Source organism: Pseudorca crassidens, chromosome 3 (assembly GCF_039906515.1).
Source record: "Pseudorca crassidens isolate mPseCra1 chromosome 3, mPseCra1.hap1, whole genome shotgun sequence".
In the NCBI taxonomy this organism is placed as follows: domain Eukaryota; kingdom Metazoa; phylum Chordata; class Mammalia; order Artiodactyla; family Delphinidae; genus Pseudorca; species Pseudorca crassidens.
The window spans coordinates 140945307-140965699 of record NC_090298.1 but is presented as its reverse complement, the minus strand read 5'-3'; the positions used below and the strand labels follow the sequence as shown (position 1 = coordinate 140965699).

At 54.8% G+C, this 20393-nt stretch overlaps 1 protein-coding gene across 2 annotated transcripts; it reads right to left on the bottom strand.

Annotated features, from left to right (window-relative positions):
• Positions 1-57: 57 nt before the first annotated feature.
• GPRIN1 (G protein regulated inducer of neurite outgrowth 1) lies at positions 58-20265 on the bottom strand. 2 transcript variants are annotated; one of them, XM_067732762.1, is made up of 2 exons: positions 19734-20265; positions 58-3980 (listed from the first exon to the last, which is right to left on the bottom strand). In XM_067732762.1, the coding sequence occupies exon 2, from the start codon at positions 3501-3503 to the stop codon at positions 1008-1010; it is 2496 nt and encodes an 831-aa protein (XP_067588863.1). In that variant the 5' UTR covers positions 3504-3980; positions 19734-20265; the 3' UTR covers positions 58-1007. The 2 variants fall into 2 exon arrangements, with proteins under 2 accessions (XP_067588863.1, XP_067588862.1); XM_067732761.1 differs by lacking the exon at positions 19734-20265 and adding an exon at positions 10567-11121.
• Between the last annotated feature and the right edge of the window lie 128 nt (positions 20266-20393).

The window sequence follows — 20393 nt, the reverse complement described above, 5'->3', positions numbered from 1 at the left end:
CATAATAAGATATCATGTTGCTCCACCCCCGTCTGCTTGTAGCCAATCACAGCTGACAAGAGTTGGGGGAGTATTTTATTACCAATGTATATATTGTGACAGTTTGTAGCCAAAAACCGCGGCTGGAGGGGTGGGACACGGGAACTGAGTTGTCACAAGGGACTTGTGGGGCTCACAGCACTGGGGGACCGAGGGCTGGAGAGGGTGGTCTTTCAGGGACTACGGTGGTTGTAGAATGAGCTCTCCATCCTGCCCCCAATACCCAAGACCAGTTGTCACCCAGGCTGTCTGTGAGCCTCTGACTCTGATCCCCGGACCTGTCTGAGCCCTCTCCCCTTTCTGTGACTCAGCTGCGCCCCCAGGGCACTCCTGCAGCTGCCTTTGGCCTGTCTGCGAATTGTGGACCAGTGTCCAGTGGGGGTGGGGATAGGGTTGCGGATTGGGCCAGGTGAGGGGGAGACAGGAACTGGGGACAACTACCAGCATGCAAGAGATGCCCAGGCCATGGGGCCAGCCCGCTGCATGGACATGCACTCGCATACACCCGGGGCCTTGCACATCGGGGGGTCTCACATGTCAATCCTCGCACACTTGGGGTTTTTGTACACAGTCTCTCCCGTTCTGGGGACCTGGCCGCCGCTGGAGACCACAGTGCACCAGTCTGGACATCTCAGGAGCCTGCCTCAGCTCTCAGGGCTGGGAGCGTGGGTGCTGAGCGGGTCCCCAGAGGTTGCCCAGTGTGACCGGGAGGGGGTGGAACTGAGGGCTGTGAGGGGACAGTGGGGTGTCAGGGCTGGGTTCGTGGGCTCATGACCACGAGGGAGCCGGGTAGAGGGCGTTCATTTGTGTGTTTAGGAGGGGAGGGGGCTGGAAAGACAAGATAAGACCCTAGAGGCTGCCCGCCCCTCGGAGGCCTGTCACGCGTCGAGGGGATCCCTTCTAGGGGTCTGGGGTCAAGAAGGGAGCCTGAGAAGGTTGGAAACCCGGGCGTACAAAAGGGGAGCAGATCACTCGGCCGTGGGTCCGGCCCGTGAGCAGCACCGCGGCCGGCGCACACTCTGCAGCAGCGCGCGGAAGAGGCCGGGTGGGCGCTTCGCTGCGCCCTCTGGGGGCGCGGTGCGCACGGAGCCCGCACGGCCCGGGCCCTGACGCGCAGCGGGCGGCGGCGCGGGCGCCCCTTGGCGGCCGTGCTCCTCGATCTGTCGCTCCAGATGCTTCTGGATGGCCATGCCCAGTACCTCCACCTCCATGGCGGCGCCGTACACCTCCCACGTCATGCCCTTTTCGTCCCAGCTCACGTCGCGCACCGGCTCAGCGGCCTCTGGGGGCGCCACGGCGGCTGCCTGTGCGGAACCCGGCCGCACCCGCACTTCGGGGAAGGCGGGCGGCGCGGCGGCCTGCGGCGTCATGGGCTCCGTGGCCACGGAGCGCGTCTCAGCGGCGCCCAGTGACACCTGTAGGCCCGCGTCCCGGCGAGAGGGCGGCCTGGGCGCGGGGCTGGGTGCGCGCGGCGCCGCCTGGAAGCTGAAGGCCGAGCCGCCCCCGCCGTCCTGCGGAGACATGGGGCTCACGGCCACCGACACACAGGCCTGCGAGCCCGCCTGCGTGCCCGCGTCCTCGCGTGGCGGCGTGGCGCTCGCCTCCCACGACGGCGCCTTGGTGAAGTTGTCGCGAGTTCGCGGCCCCGGCGACGGCGCTACGGCCTCCAGGCCCGGGTTTCTCTCGGCCCTAGTGGCCGCCGGGTCCTTCTGGCCAAGGCTGCAGGCCTCGGAGCTGGGCAGTGGCGCTGGCTCCACGCGACCCCCGCTATCCGCGGGGTAAGAAGCGGAGCCGCAGGGTTTGTCATCTGCCTGCCTGGAGGAGGAGGCCTCCGCCTTCTCCAGGGTCAGGTGGGCCTGCTTCCCCGAGGATGGGGGTTCCCCTTTTCCCTGAGGCGCAGAGTCAGTCTTCCCCAGGGCTACAGGCTCCAACTTCCCAGAGACAATAGAGGATCCAGGATCCCCCTTCTCCGAGGTCAGCGGCTTCTCCTGCAAAGATTTAGCCTCTGCTTTTCCTGATGAGGCGGTGCCCTCCTGCCCAGGGGGCCTTGTTTCTGCTTTGCCCTCAGACTTGGGTTCTGCTTTCCCTGAAGCCCCGGGATCCACCTTCGTGGAGTTCATAGGATTGCCCTTCTCTAGAGGCAGAGGATCCACCTTTCCCTCTGGGACAGCTTCTGCTTTTCCCGAGGATGCCTGGACTGTTTTTCCTAGGGTCGTGGGGGCCACCTTTCCTGCAGACTCGGAGTTCATGTCTCCAGGGGGAACAGTTTCTGCCTTTCCCTTGCACACAGGGTCCACTTTACCCAAGGTCGGGGGATCAGCCTTCCCTGAGGCCATGAGACCCACCTTTCCAGGGGCCACAGGACCTGACGTTTCTGAAGACAGTGGATCTGCTTTTCCTCCAGTCACTGTCTCAGTTTTTACAGAGGATGGGGGACCCGCTGGGCCTGAGGACACAGGGTCTATCTTTCCTGATGATTCAGGATTCACTTTTCCAGAAGATGATGTTTTTGTATTTCCCACAGAAATGGGATCCCCCTTTCTGGAGGACACTGGGTCCTCCTTTCTTGAGGATGCAGTTTCTGTCTTTCCCACAGACATCAGTTCTGCCTGTCCAGGAGAAAAGGGCTCTGGCTTTCCTGAGGACACAGGATCCACTTTTCCCAAAGAAACTGGACCCGTCTTGCCTGAAGACACAGGGTCCATGTTTTTCAAAGATGTAGGATCCATCTTTCCTGAAAACATGGTATCCACCTGTCCAGTAGACATGGTTTTTGTCATTCTCATAGACATGGACTCTTGCTTTCCTGAGGAGGCAGGATCCATCTTTCCCAGGAACTGAGGGTCCTCTTTTGTAGAGGACACGGTTTCTGCATTAACCATAGATGCAGGCTCTGTCATCCCTAAGTGAGTAGGATCCACCCTTCCAGATGACCCCAGAGCCACTGTTCCAGGGGATACAGGCTTGATTTTGCCTGATGACCCTGGAGTCAGCATACCCAAGGACCCGGGATCTGTCTTTCCTACAGATGCAGAATCCGTGTTTTCCAAGGACACGGGATCCACCTTTTCAGATAGCTCAGGATCTCTCTTTCCCAAGGATACAAGATCTGTCTTTCCTGCAGATGCAGGACCCACCTCTTCTGAGGACACTTGAAGGTCTTTTCCTGAATACCTGGGCTCCTCCTTTTTTGGGAATGCAGGATCCACTTTGCCCAAGGATACAGGATACTCCTTCCTTGCAGACATTGTATCCACCTTGCTGGAGCACTCAGGATCTACCTTTCCCAATGATCCAGGATCCTCCTTTTCTGGGGTCACAGGATCCATCCTTCCAGAAGCCACAGGCTCCGTCTTTCCTGTAAACATGGGATCTGCCTTCCTCAAGGACCCGGCATCTTCTTTTCCTATGGAAATGGAATCTGCCTGCTTTGAAGACTTGGAATCCATCTTCTGTAATAACATAGGATTTCTGTTTTCTGAGGGTGAAGGGTCAGTTTTCACTGAGGACACAGGCTCTGGCTTCCCAGAGAAGGTGGTTTCTGGTGTCCCTGAGATCAAGGCTCCATGTGTCCCTAATGTCTCCTTGGCGGCTGCCTCTTGGGGAGGGATGCAGGTCAGGGAGGGGAAGGCCAAACTCCTGCCAGGGCCCTCAGAGCACGATGCCCTTTCCCCAGCCCCAGTGGGGTTGCTGTGTCCATGCCTGGGCTTTGGGCAGGGGTGTGCCTTGGGAGCGCAGGGCTGGCCTTTTGCTGGGAGGGGCAGCAGTCCCTCATGGCCGGGCTCCCAGCCCCCAGGCTCCCATCCTGTGGGCAGCAGAGGGCTGTGGGCTGGGGTCCTGGGGGGCTGGAGTCCTTTCGAAGCAGCTGGAGCCAGGCTGGGTCTTCAGCGCTGCCCAACTGCCCTCATGACCATGCTTGGGCCCCAGGTTTCTGTCTGGTTCTGAAACACAGAGAGAGCAGACTCAGACTCAGAGGGGATCCAGTGGGGAGGAGCCTCCATCTGGCCCTCCTCCCTCTCACTCTCTTTCTAGCAGGTGGGGCTTCTCACCACGTTCTCTGCCTTTGTCTGGTCCCCTCCTGCCCATAGGGTCTGGGCTAAAAACATGAACCCAACTATGTCATTCCCCTGCTTCACTGCTCCCAGTGGCCCTCTGGATAAAGGTCAGGCTTCCTAAAATGGCATTCAAGGCCCTTCACAACTTGGCCACAGTCTAACTTTTCCACTCCATCTACCATCACCCCTCCCTTATCAGCCCACCCCATGCAACATGCTACCTAGAAGTTATGCTTTTCTCCTTTAGGCCATGGGTCACAAATTCTGATGCCATAGGAGCCAGGTAGGTAATTTAATTGAGGGAAACAGACTGGGTACAGAACAGTAGGGAGTGGTGGGGACTAAGGCAAAGTGGAGAGCACATGCCCTGTCTAAAGGGGGAGCCATACTCCATCAGCCAAGTACTGCCCTGGAGAAATGCATCTTAGTAGTATCAGTCAGAAGTGGGAAATATAGAAGTTTACTGTAAAATGTCCCAATTAATTCAAGATTAAAAAAAAAAAACCAGTATGTGGCCCAAACAAAATATGTCTGCAGATCACCAGTTTATGTCTGTGTAGGCCCTGGGGAGATGGGAATGGTTTACAGTCAAGGAAAGGACACAGTCTGAAATGTGTGTTTTCAAAGGTTGCTCAGGGATGGTGTGGAGGCTGGAGGGGAGGGGCTGCCCAATCATTTATTCAATCTCTCATTCATCTAATTCTTCATTCGTTTACCCAGCCCCTTCTCTGCAACAGTCTAGATGAGAGATGGTACAGCGAAGGTTGTGGGAATGAAGAGTTGGCAGGATTGAGAGGTCTGAGGGAAACTAACAGGAACCAGCTGGCGGTAAGAGGTGATGGTGGGGGTGGCCTGCAGGATGCTGGCTAGGGTGGCGGGTGCTGGACGACAGATCCGGGAAAAGGGGGAGTTGCATTTTGGACAAGCTGAGTGTGTGGTGCCTGGGGGATATCAGGGAGAGGGTCTGGCAGGCAGCTGGATCTGCATGCAACTCTGCTTTATTATACACTCAGCGGCCAAAGCAAGCAGAGTTCCCAATTCCCCCCAGACCTATTCCTCCTGCCATCTTCTCCAAAGCCATATTGCTGGTGCTCAGGCCAATATCCCTTGACTTTTTCTCACACCCGGCATCCCATCATCAGCAAAACATAATGGATCTACCTTCAAAATATATCGAGAATTTGGCCACTACCTGAGCCAAACCTGCACTTTCTCCCACCTGGATTATCCTTGCTTTTTCCTTCACCCCATATAGTTTTTTCTCAACACAGGAATCAGAGGGATCTTAGTAAAACTCAAGGTAGATCATGCCCCTCCTTTGCCCAGAACCATGCAATGTCTCGCCATCTCATACAATGTAGAAGTAAACTCCTTACCATAGCCCACAAGTTCCTGCATTTTCTGGCCCCGTCACCGCTCTTGGCCTTGTCTCCTACTGCTCTCCTGTGATTACCCTGCTTCAGTCACCCTGGCTGCCCCGCTGATCCTTGAACCCACTGCCTTGGGGCCTTTGCACTCGCTGTCTCCTCTGCCTGAAATGCTTTCCTTCCCAACATCTGCATCTCCCTGAAGCTTTCCGTGACCCAACCTGTGTAAAATAGCCTCCTTCACAACACTGGCTGACGCTTTCCATCCCCCTTGCCCCGATCAGTTTTTCTTCATGGTACCTGTCTCCAGCCACCATATTGCATATGTTTGTTTATTGCTCGTGATTTGTCTCTACCATCAGAATGTCGTCTCCAGAAGTGTGGGGACTTTGCTGTGTTTACTGATGTGGTCTCAGGGTTGAGAACAATGACTGGCACATAGTAAGCAAGTGGCTCCCAATAAATATTCGTTAAATGAATGACTGAACGACCTGTCTATGATGTTAGTCCAACCATGCCACTCCTTGGCTCAAAACCCTCCTTGCTTTTTCGGGGGAAGTAAATTGGTTGTAATGTTTTTGGAAGGACATTTATCAATTCATATCAGTTTACAATGCATACAGCATTTGGGCCAGCAAGCCCACCTCTGGGGTGGTCTTGAAGACAGACAAATGGTGCATTGAGAACATGGCTGGTGATAAGAAGAAAACCAGGAAGTGGGTTTGTAAAATGTGGGACAAGCACAGAGGACCTCCCCTCCCCCACAGCTGTTAGAATGTGTGGAGTGATGAGGAAAGATGCCCAAGATAAATTAAGTGAAAAAAAGCCAGAGGATAGCATGGCTAGTGGGATCCCATGCGGGTAGGCAAGGACAAGGACAAATACACATCTGTAGGTTTATTTATAAAGAGAAAATTTCTGGAAGGAAACCCATGAAACTTTTAGCAGTGATTGCCTTTGAAGCGAGACCAGGGATCTGGAGGTGGAAGGGATTTTTTTTGAATGCCCCTTTGCGACACTTGAATTTTGGTTGTGTGCACATATTTTTTTAAAAACAGGAAAAAAAAAAAAACTTTTAATGACTCCCTGTTACTTATAGGGTCAAGTTCCAACTCTTCAATGTGCTTCTAAGCCCCTGTGTATTTACTCACCTGCTGGGCTTTATCTTTCATTATGCACTCCATCCCCCAAAGCATGTGTACACACACACACACACACACACACACACACACACACACACACACACACACACACACACGAAACCTCTTTGGGTTCAACCATGGGTTCACATTCTTTCCAATCTTGGCCTCTACACACCTTCCCGCTTGGCTTTTATTAAACCTTCAGTCCTCAGTTTAAATGCCTCCTCCTCCAGTGAGCCTTCTTTGCCTACCAGCTTCCTCAGGGTCCCTGTGGCCTCTTGTTCTGCCCCTAACCAGACTCTTGTCATTCTGCTTGTAGCCCTTTACACCTCTGGGTCCCCGCCTAGCTCTCAGGTCCCTGGATGGGGACTCAGCTGGTATTGTTCACGACTGGGTCCCCCAAGCTTTGGGCATATGAGACTTGGGGGGATAAGGGTTATCACCAAAATGGGGGCATGGGGGGAGGGGCAGTTTGCAGAGGATGGTGCGGGACTGGGTTATGGGAAGTTGAACTGGGGTACCTGGGGGACTTATAGGGGAGATAGCCAGGAGGCTGCTGGGAGACAGGTTTGAAACACAGGAGAGGTCTGCTGCAATTCTTCGGATCTGGTTTTCATCAGCATAAAAATGGCAGGTGTATGGGGAGCTTGGGCTGGAACTGGAAGGAGTCACCAAGGGCTATAGGAGGTGTGCTCTGAGTCTTCACCACCCTTCCTTTCACCCCTGGTAGCTCAGCCCTGGGGTCCTCTCACACCAGCCCCTCCAACAGGCTCCCTACCCCTGGGTGAGGCATGGGTAGTAAGTTGGGACAGCTCCCTGATTTACCAGCTCTGTGACCTCAGGCCAGTCCCATCTCCTCACTGGGGACCCTAACAAACCTACCCCCTGCTCCCACAGGGCTGCAGGGAGAATTAAAGGTGAGGGGTGTGCACGTCTCTGCTACTTTAGGTCTGGGCTGTGTACATGCAAGGCCTGTTTTTATCTACTCAGCCTGTCAGAGCCCAGCTGTGGTCCCAGGAGGGGGCAGGGGAGGGAGGGCCAGCAGCACAGGCACAAACTGGCAAAACCTCACCCTTAGACATGCTTAACTCAGAGTGCTTAAAAAATTTTTTTAAGGAATTTAGTCATCAACATTTAAAAATTAGAAGGTTTCATGTAAAAATCAGATTTCTAGCTTCTCTTGGAAAACTAAAACTTGGCAATCTGAGCATGCTTCCTGCATGGCAGCAGTCAGCTGGAGCCAAGCAGTGGCTACGTCCTTAGTTGGGGGTACACTCTCCAATTAGCCACCATCTCTACCCCTCCCAGTGGTGTCCTGGACACTGAGGTTGACTGCCCACTGCCACTGATCACTGATTTGCACCATCATTCTTCTTATAGCAGCCCTTCATGCATGCTGCCCACCTGGCCGGTAGTCACCTGAGTTTTGACCCTTGACCTAGATGCCAAGAAAGGTGGGAGGTGACCTCAAGCCCTTACTATGCTTATTATGTGCAGATCCCATACACTTTCCAGGCAGATGTTGTGTTCTTATTTTCCAGAGAAGGAAACTGAGGTTCCAAGAGGCAGGCATGGCCCAGCTGGTAACATACCCCTTCCAAAAGTCCTCCTGGAAGAGGCCGGCTTCTTAGTTCTCAGCTCACAATTCTCTGATACGGGATAAGGTCCCGGATTGGGACAGAGAGCCTGGCCAGGGAGTTAGAAAGATGTGGGGTCAAGCCCCAGCTTAGTCATTGACTTCCTACATGACTTTGGGTGAGTTTTTCCACACCCTGAACCTCCATTTCCCAATCTGTGAAATGGGGGAGAGGATGTAGCTATATTTAGTAGAGCTGGCTGAGCCCTGGGTTTAAGATCTGCCAAGATACCATTCCCAGAGGCTCTGCTGCTCACAGTTCTGCTAGACTTTTCCTGGTTCTCAAAGAAGCCTCGGTATCGGCCAGCCTCTTCGCCAAAAGGCAACTCAGGCCTGGGGCCCTACCTCCTCACCTCCCATCTCCCACTGGAACCCAGCCCCATCACTCTCCCACTGTGCGCTCAGCCCTGGACGCAGCATTCTCAGGCTCATTTTAGCACCTGGACTCCACAACAATCTCACGAGGGGGGCATTATCATCCCATTTCACAGATGACACTGAGGTCAGAGGGAGAAAAGACTTGACCAAGGGCACACAGCTGGGATGGGGGGCTCTAATTCAAAGCCTGTTTTGTCTGAATCCAAAGCCTGGTTCTTCCCACTCATATCAGCTGAGATCCTGGACACTGATGCTTGGCTCTTAAGACCCCTTTCTGCTCTTCAGGGTCATGCCAAGGGTCCTCCCAATCCCCTGGACCTAATAGGCAACAGTGTGAGGGAACGTCTAGGAAAGGAAGCAAGAGTGTCCTCCGTGCGGGAACCCGCCTTTGGGAACACGCTATGAGCAGATAAGCCTGCGCACTTCTCCCGCCCGGTTGAGGTAAAAGATTGAAATGACCCCCGGTTGTATGGGCTGGCTCACCCAGCATGCAGGAGAGCACCTAGGTGGCTTGTGGACATCTGCACCAGCTTAGGCCAGCCTGGGGAGCCAGGGCCTGGCTCCTACCTTCTGCTCAATAACTTGGTGTGCACATGTGCAGAATGCCCTGTGTCTCATGGTGGCCACTTGGACCCTGTGGGTATGCACATGTGTGGCCACATGGCCTCAGAGCCTCACTCATTGGAGGGATGGCCTGGGTATGTGCACAAGTGATTGTGCCCTGCCCCCAGGCAGAGAAGCCCCTGTGAATGCTCACTCAGGCCCAGAGACCTGACCAGCCAGTTATTTTCCCTTCAGGATTTCTTCCCTAATTGGAGCCAGGGCGCCAGGCACCTGCAAACACCTCCTCCCATGGTGATAAGACTGACAAAGGCTTGTGGTACTTCAGCAGGTGTGTGAGAAAGAGTGTGTGTGTGTGTTACGATCCTGGTGTGCTGTACTTCACTCTCTCATCCGCTTGTCTCCTACAACCCTCAGAGCAGCAAAGCTTCCTCCCTGGGGCTGGAGGGGAGATGGAGTCTAGCAAAGGGTGATAACCAGTCTTCCTTCCAGAAATGGCCTCCAGACCATCCGTCCGTCTATCCACAGGAGAGCAAGACTAGACATGCAGGAGTGGGTGTGTGTGTGTGTGGAGAGCAAGCTAAAAGTGTGTGACGGAGTGTGTGACACGCCTGCTCCGGGGTCCGGGGGTACATGAGGGATACCATGACGTGAATAGGCGCAAGCAGGCCAGAGCAGGATGGCTGCGAGTGCTTTGTGATCGGGGAGTATTGCTGAGTGTGCTGTGATAGGCAATGGCTGGTGTGAGTGTGTAGCTATGCCTGGGTGTGTACCAAAGGTGTACGGGGTGGGTGCACAGGTGACCATGTGTATGAGTCTGATGGAATGATCAAGGGACACAGTGGGTGTAGACCTGTGGCCTCGAGCGGTGAGTGTGTGACAGTGTGTGTGATGGAGCCCCAGCGTGTAGTCCACACTGAGCGTGCGACAGCGAATGTGCTCCATGGTGCCAATAGAACCACTCGAGCGCCGAGCTCGCTCCAGGGGGAAAATGAATCAACGCGGGCGGACCCCTCCCCGCGGTGGCGGGAAGCGTCCCCTCCCGCACCACCGCGCCAAACAAAGCGGCAGTCAGCGGCGAGGCCAGGAGCGGGGCCGGGGTCTTACAGTGTGGGCTGGCCCGCAGGGCCCCTCGGGTGCTCGGCCAGGACTGCGGACCCACCCCCGCCCCGCCCCTGAGTGGAACCTGGAAATGGACACCCGCCGCACCGGCCGCGCGCGTATATTCACCCGGGCGCACGCCAGACACACGCTGCGCACGGTGCCCAAACCCCGCCACCCAGGAGGTTCGAGGACCCTGGACAGCGGCTCTGGGGCGGCCGCGAGCCGAAGAAGGCGGTCGACACCGCCCACCTGGAGCGGGCAGCAGGTGCAGGCGCGGCGCTTACCCGGCTGTGCCGCCGTTCCGTCTCCCCGGCGCGCTGCGCTCCGACTCCCGTCACCGCCACCGCTACCGCCACCGCCGCCGCCCAAGCTGCCTCGGCTGCCTCCGGCAGGGCTGGCGGGCGGACCCGCGGACTCCGCTACGCCGTCCTCCGCGCCAGCTACGCGCTCCAGCCCCGCGCCCCGCCCCGGGCATGCGCACTGGCCGACTCGCGGCCTCAGAACCCGGGAGGGGGCGGTGCCCGCAGGGAAGCAGGGGCCCAAAGGAGGGAGGGGCGCCCCTCGCCTGCCGTCCCTCACCACAGCCGCTGGGCTCCTGGGTTCCCCGCCCTCCTCGACCTGGTTCCCATTTCACAGACAGGAGACTAAGGGGTGGAGAGGCTGCCTATTTGCTTCGCCCCTGTTGAGGGAGGGGCGCGCTATCAGATCTCACTCAATCCAGCCCGGTGAACGCTGTCTGCTTGTTTCACCGAGGAGGAAATTGGGGCCCAGAGAGGGGAAGCCGCTTGTCCGCGGATACTCGGCCCCTGGAGCGGGACCCAGGTCTGCGCGATCTCCGAGCTCCCCCTGCGCGGAATTTCCCGCCTCCGCCTTGGCCGTACTTCCGGCCTTCTCCCCCTCACCTCGCCCCGCCTCCGCCCCCTTTGTCTCGCCTCCACCCACGCTCCCGGGAGTGGAGGGACCTGCGTGGTCGGGGGAGCGCCTTCGATTTCCCCGCTACCGGCCTCCCTAGCCGGGGTGCCCGCCCACCTTCTAGTCTATGCAAGCCGGGTTCTCCTCCTCCTGGGTACCCTCAAGCAAATCATTTCACCTCTCCGAGTCTCAATTTCCCGATCTGTAAGGTGGGACTAACATTAATCACCTCACAGTAAGTGGTCTCGGAAGGATGAAGGAGCCTGAAGTAGGTGTTAAGGGCCTTCCAGCTGAATCTGAATTGCCAAGGACAGGAGGACTTGCTGCCCACCCTGCCTTAACTTTTCTCAGCAGAGAAATTGTCCCCTCGCCTTTGACTTCCCAGAGAAGAAAAAATGTCTGTAATGGCCAAGAGGTGATAAAGCCCTCTCGCTTGTACTGTGAAACCACCTACTAAAAATGGTAACAACTAACGTTAATATAATGCTTATTTAGGGGCAGTGTTTTTATGGTAAAGCCCGCAAGTTAACCTAACAACTAATGTTACCTTAATTTTGTTTTCCGGTTTCATCTAATTTCAATTTCCAATCACTTATAAGCAAGTTAATATTAATGTATTATATCCCCGTTTTTCAGATAAGAAAACTGAGATACTGATGATAAATCAGTTGTCTGCGTTAGTAGTGAAGTTAACTCCTGAAACTTCAAGCTTCACCCTTACTTTCTATTCCTCTCACTTACCTGGTGAACCATAAGTCACCGTGATCGTTAAAAAAAAAAATTCTTTTTTTTTTTTTTTTAAATCTAGATGGCAAATGAAGAAGAAAAAAAAAAAAATCTAACGGATGACGTCTTTAGCCAGCATCCCAGGGAAGCCAATAACGGGAGCACAGAACCAATTTTCAGCACCACGGACAACACTCATGCAAGGGCGGCTTCCCCACGTCTCTGGCCCTGAAAATTGCTCATTCATTGCCACAAAGGCACTTCGCTTCACAGTTTACAAACCCTTTTCTACGCTCATCGTTTCATTTTACTTTCCCTACAGTCCTTCAAGGTAAACATCATCGGCTCCATGATACAGATGAAGACATCGAGGCTTGGGCAGGTTCACAAGACATGAAAAGTAGCAAGAACGTGGCTGTGATCTAAAAAGCCCCCCACACCCCCACCCCGGGGCAGGGCAAGTGCGGATGGGAGCAGGATCAGGGCATGAGTGAGGAGGCCGTAGCAGCTGCCCAGGTGAGAGGTAATGATGCCTGAACCATTGGGATGGAGAGGAGGGGCCAGATCTGATAACTATTTAGGGGTAAAGTCAACATGTCTACATCATGGGGTGGATGTGAGTGTGAGTGGAGAGAGGATTCTGCTGCCCCTCTGAGGTTCTGCCTTGGGGAGCCAAATGGTTGGAGGACAGATACCTGATGAACCCTGGGGAAAGAAGGGACTTGTGAAACAGCCACACTGAGACATCCGAGTCCAAAACTGAGCTCTGAAGTGGCGAGGCCTGGCGACAGACCAGGGAGCTGGTGATGGAGGTCAGGAGAGGTGTGTTGGTACATGAGGGGAGAGTATAGGCCAAAATAGGGTGAGACAAGGGCCCATCCTGAGGAACATCAACATTAAGGGAAAAGGAGGCTGCAAAAGAAGAATGAGAAAAAGTGGTCTGAGAAACCAGAAGAAACCCAGGAGAGTGTGATGTCTCAGAAGCCAAGGGGAGAGAACATTCCAGAAGGAGGTCAGGGTAAACTGCATCAGGAAGGCAAGATACAGCCTGAGAGTTGTCCTCTGGACTTGAAAAAAAGATAATGGAAATTTGATGAAAGCATGGTTACTGAAGTGGTGGGGTGGAAGCCAGACTGGGGTGGGGTGGGGCAGGGACTGATGAGTTAATGGGAGCAAGGAGGTGGAGAGGGCAAGTAGATGACTCTCAAGTTTGGGCTTGGAGGGAGAAAGGGGATCTGATAATCTCTACAGGGGCATTGGAGGCATTCAAGTCCTGATGGGAGGGGGACAGTAGAGAGGGAAAGGGAGATGCCAAGAAAGGAGATCATAATGCCTGGGCCCAGATGCTCAGTGTGGAAGGATAGGATGGGATCCAGCACCCTGGGGCAGCTCACAGACCCTGAAATGAAGATTCAGGGAATATGGTTTATTTGGGAGGTGCAGGGACACCAGCAGGGGAGTGGGAAGGTGACCCAGGAAGGGAAGGCATCCAATAAGAGGTGGTTATCAAGCCAGCTACCACAGTGGGTGAGTGAGGCTTAATCCTGCAGGAAGTCTTGGGAAAGGGGGTAAATGCACATCTCAGAATTCCCCTGGCTGAGGGCAAGGGAGCTGGTGTATTTATATCCCAGCATCTGGCAGACATTGGTGAAGAGCCAGCCCATGGGGCTGTGTGTTAATTCCCAAGCACTTCTAGCCCACAGTGCATGTGGACAAAGTGGGTTCCATAGCCCGAGGACAGCTCTTCGATAATGATGTGGGTACTGGCTGTTGGGAGTCCTACTGGTGGGCACAGAAATAGTATGGTCATCTGAGGGGATGTAGTCAGAGCTCTGGCCATGTCTGCTACATGTGCACAGTCAGGGCCTTTTTCCATCGGTGCCCTTTGCCACACTCCAACCACTCTTGTTCCACGGTGACTTGTTGATAAAAAACACGTTTAAAAATGAAAATTTTCAGACAACAAAACAAAACACCTGCCAAGGCGGAGCAGGAGCTCAAAAAGGGCACGGAGGTAGGCAGCGTGGGTTCACATTCTGACTTTGGCAGTTGCTAGCTGTGTGGCCTTGACTGAGGTCTCTCTAGGCCTCAACTTCATCATTTGTAATTCTTAGCTCTCGGAGCTCTGAGGAGGATGCAGGGAGAAAAAAATCCCCAGGGACCAAGCATAGTGTAACACTTGTGGTGGATGCCAGGGTATGGCAAGCCCAGCACTGTGTACCCTTGTCTGACCACAGGACCTCCATTTTCCTTGAGGAACCGCGTCCTCACTCCAGTCCATGTGGTGGAGTGGGATGGACCCACTGCCATTTCTAGGGATGGGCAGTGACCCAGGCCTGGCCAATCACTGTGCAGTGATTAGTTCCAGGGGTAGAAGTAGAGCAAAGGACCACAGCCAGGGCAACTGGCTCTCCCCCTTCCTTGGAGCCTTAGGGGGTGCTAAATTGGTGGTGTGTCTGCCTGGAGCTGCTGAGGGTCATCTTTGTCCCCACGTGGAGCGAGTCTGCCTGGGCCCGGACCGTGGCTCATCGGGTTCAGGCTCATACTGTGACAACCAACATGACTGCCCGCACCAGTGTGAGTGTGTGTGCGTGCATATCTCTGGTTGGTCTGCCTCCGTGAAGCCATATACACTCATACACACCAGAAGATAAACAAATGCCTGCAGCTCCTTTGCTGGCGCCCAGGCTGGGGGTGGAATAAACAATCCCAGTGACTTTCTGAAAAGCAAGTGTGTGTGGCAACAGGCACCATGGAGACAAGCAGACTGTACCAGAGCAGAGACAGCAGCCACCCCCCAGTGCCACCCCAGCCCCACCGCCACACACATGCAAATACACACGCACATCTCATGTTCATATCTACACATGGTTCCGCTTTCAAATCCAGGCACATCACCCTTGGGATCTGGCCCCCATTCCAGCTTTGCTTGAGACTAAAGGCCTTTGAGAAGGTCTGAGATTTCCAGTACAGTGGCATTCACAGTTCCTCACCCCTTGCGTGGACACTGGTCCTGGTCTAGGCCAAATTTCAGTAAATCACAGCTTCTAGGAAAGGTGTGTGTATGTGTGTGTGTGTGTGTGAGAGAGAGAGAGAGACAGAGAGGAGAGAGAGAGAGAAGGGGAGAGAGAGAGGGAGGGAGAGAAGGAGAAAGAGGTGGGAGGGTGGGCAGGATCACATGGCAGGCAATGCCATATAAACCCAACTTTCTGGAAAGTTCTCTTTGCTTCAGAGGTGCACACACAACACACATTCATCTGCTTCTTCAAGAAACACTCACCCAGACCCCTCACCCCCTGAGGCTTGTATGGACACAGCCCTGGATACACTCAGATATGTATCCATCCTCATGCATGCAGGGCATAACCCAGTATCCCCTAGATGGTGGTGGTGGTGGTGGTGGTGTACCATTTACTGACTGCCCAAGTGTTTTACAGTCATCTCTTTATATTTAACCCTTAAGAAAAACCACCTGAGATTGATATTATTATTATTCCCATTTCACAGATAAGGCAACAAAAGTTCATAGAGGTTAAGTAACTTGCCAGGGTCACACAGAAAGTGACAAAGCTGGCAGCCAAACTCCTGCCCACACTATTAGCCCCTCTTCATTTAGTCAGATATACATGCAACAGCCATGCGTGCACAGGTGTGCGTGTGTACACAAACACACACACACAAACCCTGCCTCCTCCGTCAGTGCAGGTAACTGATGTCCATGGAGTCATTTTCCTCACCCTGACCTCCTCATATGCACCACTCCCAGACCCACAACAGCACTGCCCTGATCTTCATGAGAGCCCCTCGTCCAGGCACCTATGAGCACAGCCTGCTGCCCACAAAGGTCCCCTCCCCACAGCAGCTGTAGGCTCAGCTGCTGCCCAGCTGGGGGCCACCCTGGCATTTGGATGGGTGACTCAGGCTGAATCATGGCCCAGCTGCTCCTTGGCAGCCCTCTCCCCCACTCTGCCCAGAAAGCCTATTTTGAAGGCAGAGATGGGCCTTGGGTAGCGGACAGGGAGCGGGGCAGTCGGGGATGGGGACAGGGAGCATGGGCACTTGAGCAGGAGGGTCTCTGTGCCCTCCTCTACTCCTCAGTGGTCTGCAGGTGCTCTCAGGCAGCCCCCGACCACGCCCCTCATTCTGACAGGGAAGTGGACGCTTCTGCCTGGGCACAGGTAAGGGGCTCCCTCTCTGATCCCAGGGCCCACTTTGGCTCCCCTGCCCCACCTTTTGGCCCTAATAACAACAATAATAACAATATTTACTATTCTAATTGATCACTCACATGTTACAGTATTCTACAGTTTCAAAGCACTTTCTCATCAGTATTGCATTTAATTCTCTTATTAGTCCTCGAGTGGGCTAATAGCATACTTAGGAGTGGAAATTATCATCCTTACGTTTGAGCTGAAGAAACGGAAGCTCAAAGAGATTATATGAACTATCTAAGGTCACACAGTCGAAGTGACAGAGCCAGGAACCAAACTTAGGCTTCTTGGTCCAATCTGTGGAAGGTAAGCATTAGGGCTGGAGTTAAGCTGCAGTTGGGCACGGCAGGGCCATGGTGGGGCCACGGTTGGGGCACTGGAAGTGGCATGGGGGAGTGGCAAGGTAGGGGGCCTGCCTAGTGGCTTGGTGTGTGGCAGGATCATGACAAAATTTTTCTCTTTACCCTTCTACAACTAACAGATTATGGAATCATTTATGCTTTTAAATCTTCTTTTCCATGTTTCAGGCCAATGTCCTATGGCTAACAAGTGCAGAGCCATGGAGTTTCTACTGAGAAGTCTTGACCCAGAGGACCTTTGCTTTCCAAAGCCTTAGTTTCCTCATCTGAAAAAATGGGCCTGGGCCTCCAGTGGGGCAGGGTGTTGAGAGGCGTGAGTGCAATCATGTGCATCATGCCCTTTAGAAGCCATGAAGGACTTCACAAAAAAGGCTGTTGTTCACATTTTGTTTTATCTTTAAAAAACACCTGTGGGTACTGGGCAGAGGGCAGGTGGGCTTCTGGGAACCTGGGGGCAGTACCGAGAAGGGGAGTGGGTGACAGGTCTTCCTTCCCCCTGCCTGGGCTCGGCCTGGCCTTCCCCCACCCTCAGCCCAGAGCTGGTTTCTAGGCAACAGGATGGAGGCAGGGATGGTTCGGAGGGGAGAGAGCTATAAATAGGGAAGGGAGAAAACAAAAATAAAGTTCCAGAGAAGGCTGTGGAGCCACATTACTAAGGGTGGGGTTGGGAAGACAGGGAGGGAGATGGGTGAATGGTGGGGCACAGGGACAGCCCCCATCCCTTCATCAGGAGAGAGGGCAGTTTCAGGTTACCCAGCCGGCAAAGGTCCACAGAATGCTGACATGTGTGAGGAGGGGGTCTCCGTGTGCACAGCTGAGAGGATGGGGGTGACAAGGAGGAGTCAGTTCTGGTTAGAGAACTAGGGGAAGCTCAGAAGAGGGAAGGATTTCAACAGGCAGAGTTGCAGGCAGATGTCCAGGTGAAGGAAAGAAGCAGGCTAAGGAAAGGAAGGTGTGAACCAGGTGGGGTGGGGCTGGACCCACAGATCTCAGAGGCCTGGCCAGGCGTGGCCTCGCCAACCACACACACCGTGTCCACAAAGACGCAGCAGGGCTCTTCCTGTGCTGTGATGCTCGCCCTCCCCAAATTTCCCAGGCCACTTCCTTTTCATTCAGGTTTCAGCTCTACCTCGCCTCCTTAGACGCTTGACCTGACCACGCAATTGAATGCTGGTCACCACCCTTACTGTGTCACATTCTATCACATTGCTCTGTTTTTTTGTTTGTTTTTTTTTTTTTGCGGTACGCGGGCCTCTCACCGCCGTGGCCTCTCCCGTTGCGGAGCACAGGCTCTGGACGCGCAGGCTCAGCGGCCATGGCCCACGGGCCCAGCCGCTCCGCGGCACGTGGGATCCTCCAGGACCAGGGCACGAACCCGCCTCCCCCGCATCGGCAGGCGGACTCTCAACCACTGCACCACCAGGGAAGCCCTGCTCTGTTTTATGTTCTCCATAAAACCCAAAATTATCTTGATCCATATATTTGCTGATCCATGGACATGAGTTCTGCCAGGGCAGTGACCTGCAGGGCTGTTCCCTGCAGCCCCTTACTTCTAAGAACAGAGCAGGTGAGCAACACACACTGTCGAATGACTAAATGCACACAACGTGTGGGCAACCTCCATGTACACGTGTGAACAGAGATACACCTGCATCCATATGTTAGTGTGCACACTCAACACCCCCCCACACACACACAATCTCACTTGCAGTCTCCATGAAATTGCGCAAGCATCTGTTATCTACACTCTGCTGCCTCCACATTTTCCTGTTGTTGGTGGGTTTTGTTTGTCTCTCCTCAGAGCAAGTCCCTTTTGGAAAATTCCAAAGGAACTGGGCTTCGGAGTCAGGCTCGGGTCTGGATGTGGCCTTTGCCACTTCCCAGCAATGTGACCTAGGGCAGGTAACTCTGCCTCTCTGGCCTCCATTCTCTCATCCATAAATTGGGGCTAATAAGGAATCCTTGAGGACAGTTTCAAGTGAAATGAATGGAGGCACGTGCTGGATGCCTGGGAGATACTGGGCACTGGGGAAATGGCTCTGTCCCTGTCCTGAGGGTGGAGCCCATGAGCTGTGTGTGCTCACACAGGCACTCACAGTCAGGAATTCGGTCTGACACAGGGCTGGCATCTTCCGTTGTCACTTCTGGGCTTGTGCCTGGAATGCATTTAAAGTGACCTCTGCAGATGAGAATACTGGTCTCTGAGCAGAAAATCAAGCTCAGAAAACCAGGTGTGTGGCTTGGCACCCGGGAAAGAGGAATAAACCTCTTCACAAGCCAGATGGTGAACCTGGTTTGGGCATCTAAAAATGGATATCAGGTGCTGGTAGCTGGCAAGGGGTTGGCAAACTCAAATTCCTCAGAGGTCAGGCAGTTCATGAAAATGAGTGAAGTGGATGGGAGGCACACAACAGGGAGGGAAAGGGACTGTCGCCAACTGGAATCAAATGAAAAATATTTAAACCTTGTGCTAGAAAGTTAAACATCTCTACAGGCCAAATTCAACCTAAGGGCCACGAGTTTGCAATCCCTGCAGACTGTGGGTTGTAAATAATGTCTTAATTCAGCCAAAAAGGATCTGGCCATCCTGGAACCCGCACGTTGAGCCAGAGAATTGGAGCCCACCGGTTTGTTCTCCCTACACACACGTCTGTCATAAGCCTCCTACTTCCAGAAGTAAAGGCTCGTACACTGCAGGCCAAGGTGACCCGAGTGGACCCCGGTCTCCCCCAGCGTGCAAGGCCTTCTCGAGCCAGGCACCACCCCCCGCCCCGAACAACTCAGGGAAGGAGGGGGCGCTGAACACCTGGCAGTTGACTGAATACAGTAAGCTCCTTCCAGCCCTTGGGGCTGGAGGGGCGAAGCAAGGTTTGAGTGGGAAAGGAGGTCGGACCTGGCAGAGAAGGGGCTGGGTCTTCCTCAGGCAAGAATGGGGGTTATTGCGGCAAAGCAGAGCCGGGCTTCCGCATGGGTGAGTCAAGTTAGCCCGCGGCTGCGGCAAAAGAGAGCAAGAGCACTGCATCGTCGGGGGCGGGGCCTATCACAGGTTGGGGCGGGGGAACTTCTGTGCCAATCAGAGCAGTGCCTTCGCCTTGATGGAGGCGGGGCCTCTGCGCAGCAAAGCTGCATCTCCGCCCCCCTACTTCCCTGCACCGCGGCGGTGTTGGGGGCCCTCTAGTGCCAATACTCATCCGCTCAAGGCTCCTGGTCGGCTTCCCAAGATTTCTGCATACCCTTGCTCACCTCAGCCGAGGTCGCAAACTTTCGGACTCCTTTCCGGGAAGGGTGGAGCACTGGTTGCCCGAACTCTGCTTTTTTCCGTGGCAACTGCCCATTTCCCCTCCCCTGGGATGAGTTTTTCTGCGGTGAGCAGGTGTGCGCAGTGGTATGTGCGTATCAGCGTTCTCGCGGGGAAAGGTTTGAGCGAAGCAGCTTCTTCCAGTGACCGCGCTGCTGTTTTCCCAGAGCTTCATCGCGGCGCTTGTGCAACTCTGAGTGCGCGCGCTGGTCTGCACGTGTCGGCCAGCGTGCGTGCACGCTGGTCCGCGCGTGCGTGATCATCGAGGCGCCTGCGCTGCATGCGCCTTGAGCCCGCCGGCCCTGCGCCTTGGCTGCAGCGGACTTCCCTCCGCCCAGCACGCCCAGTAGGAGCTTTACTGTCCAGTAGGTGGCGCCCGAGGCCGCCTTCCCGCCTCCCAGCCCACAGCGTGGCCCAACCTGGGGGGAACCCCTCCATCCAGGTCGTCCCCCGGGGGTGCGGGGCGGGTAGGAGCTGAGGCCAGATGTGGTCAGTCTTGTACCTGGGCTGAGTGTGCCGGGCCCCAAAGAGGGGCGTGGGGCAGGCTGGGACGTGGAAGCCTGTCGGTCGTCCCCATCCGGCGCCCAGCCCAGCCCAGCCCTGCC

Coding starts and splice junctions, on each gene's coding strand:
- GPRIN1 (XM_067732762.1), bottom strand. CDS start 3,503: ATGTTATTACAGAAGATGGATTCCAAGTCTTCAAAGCAGGCAGATTCC.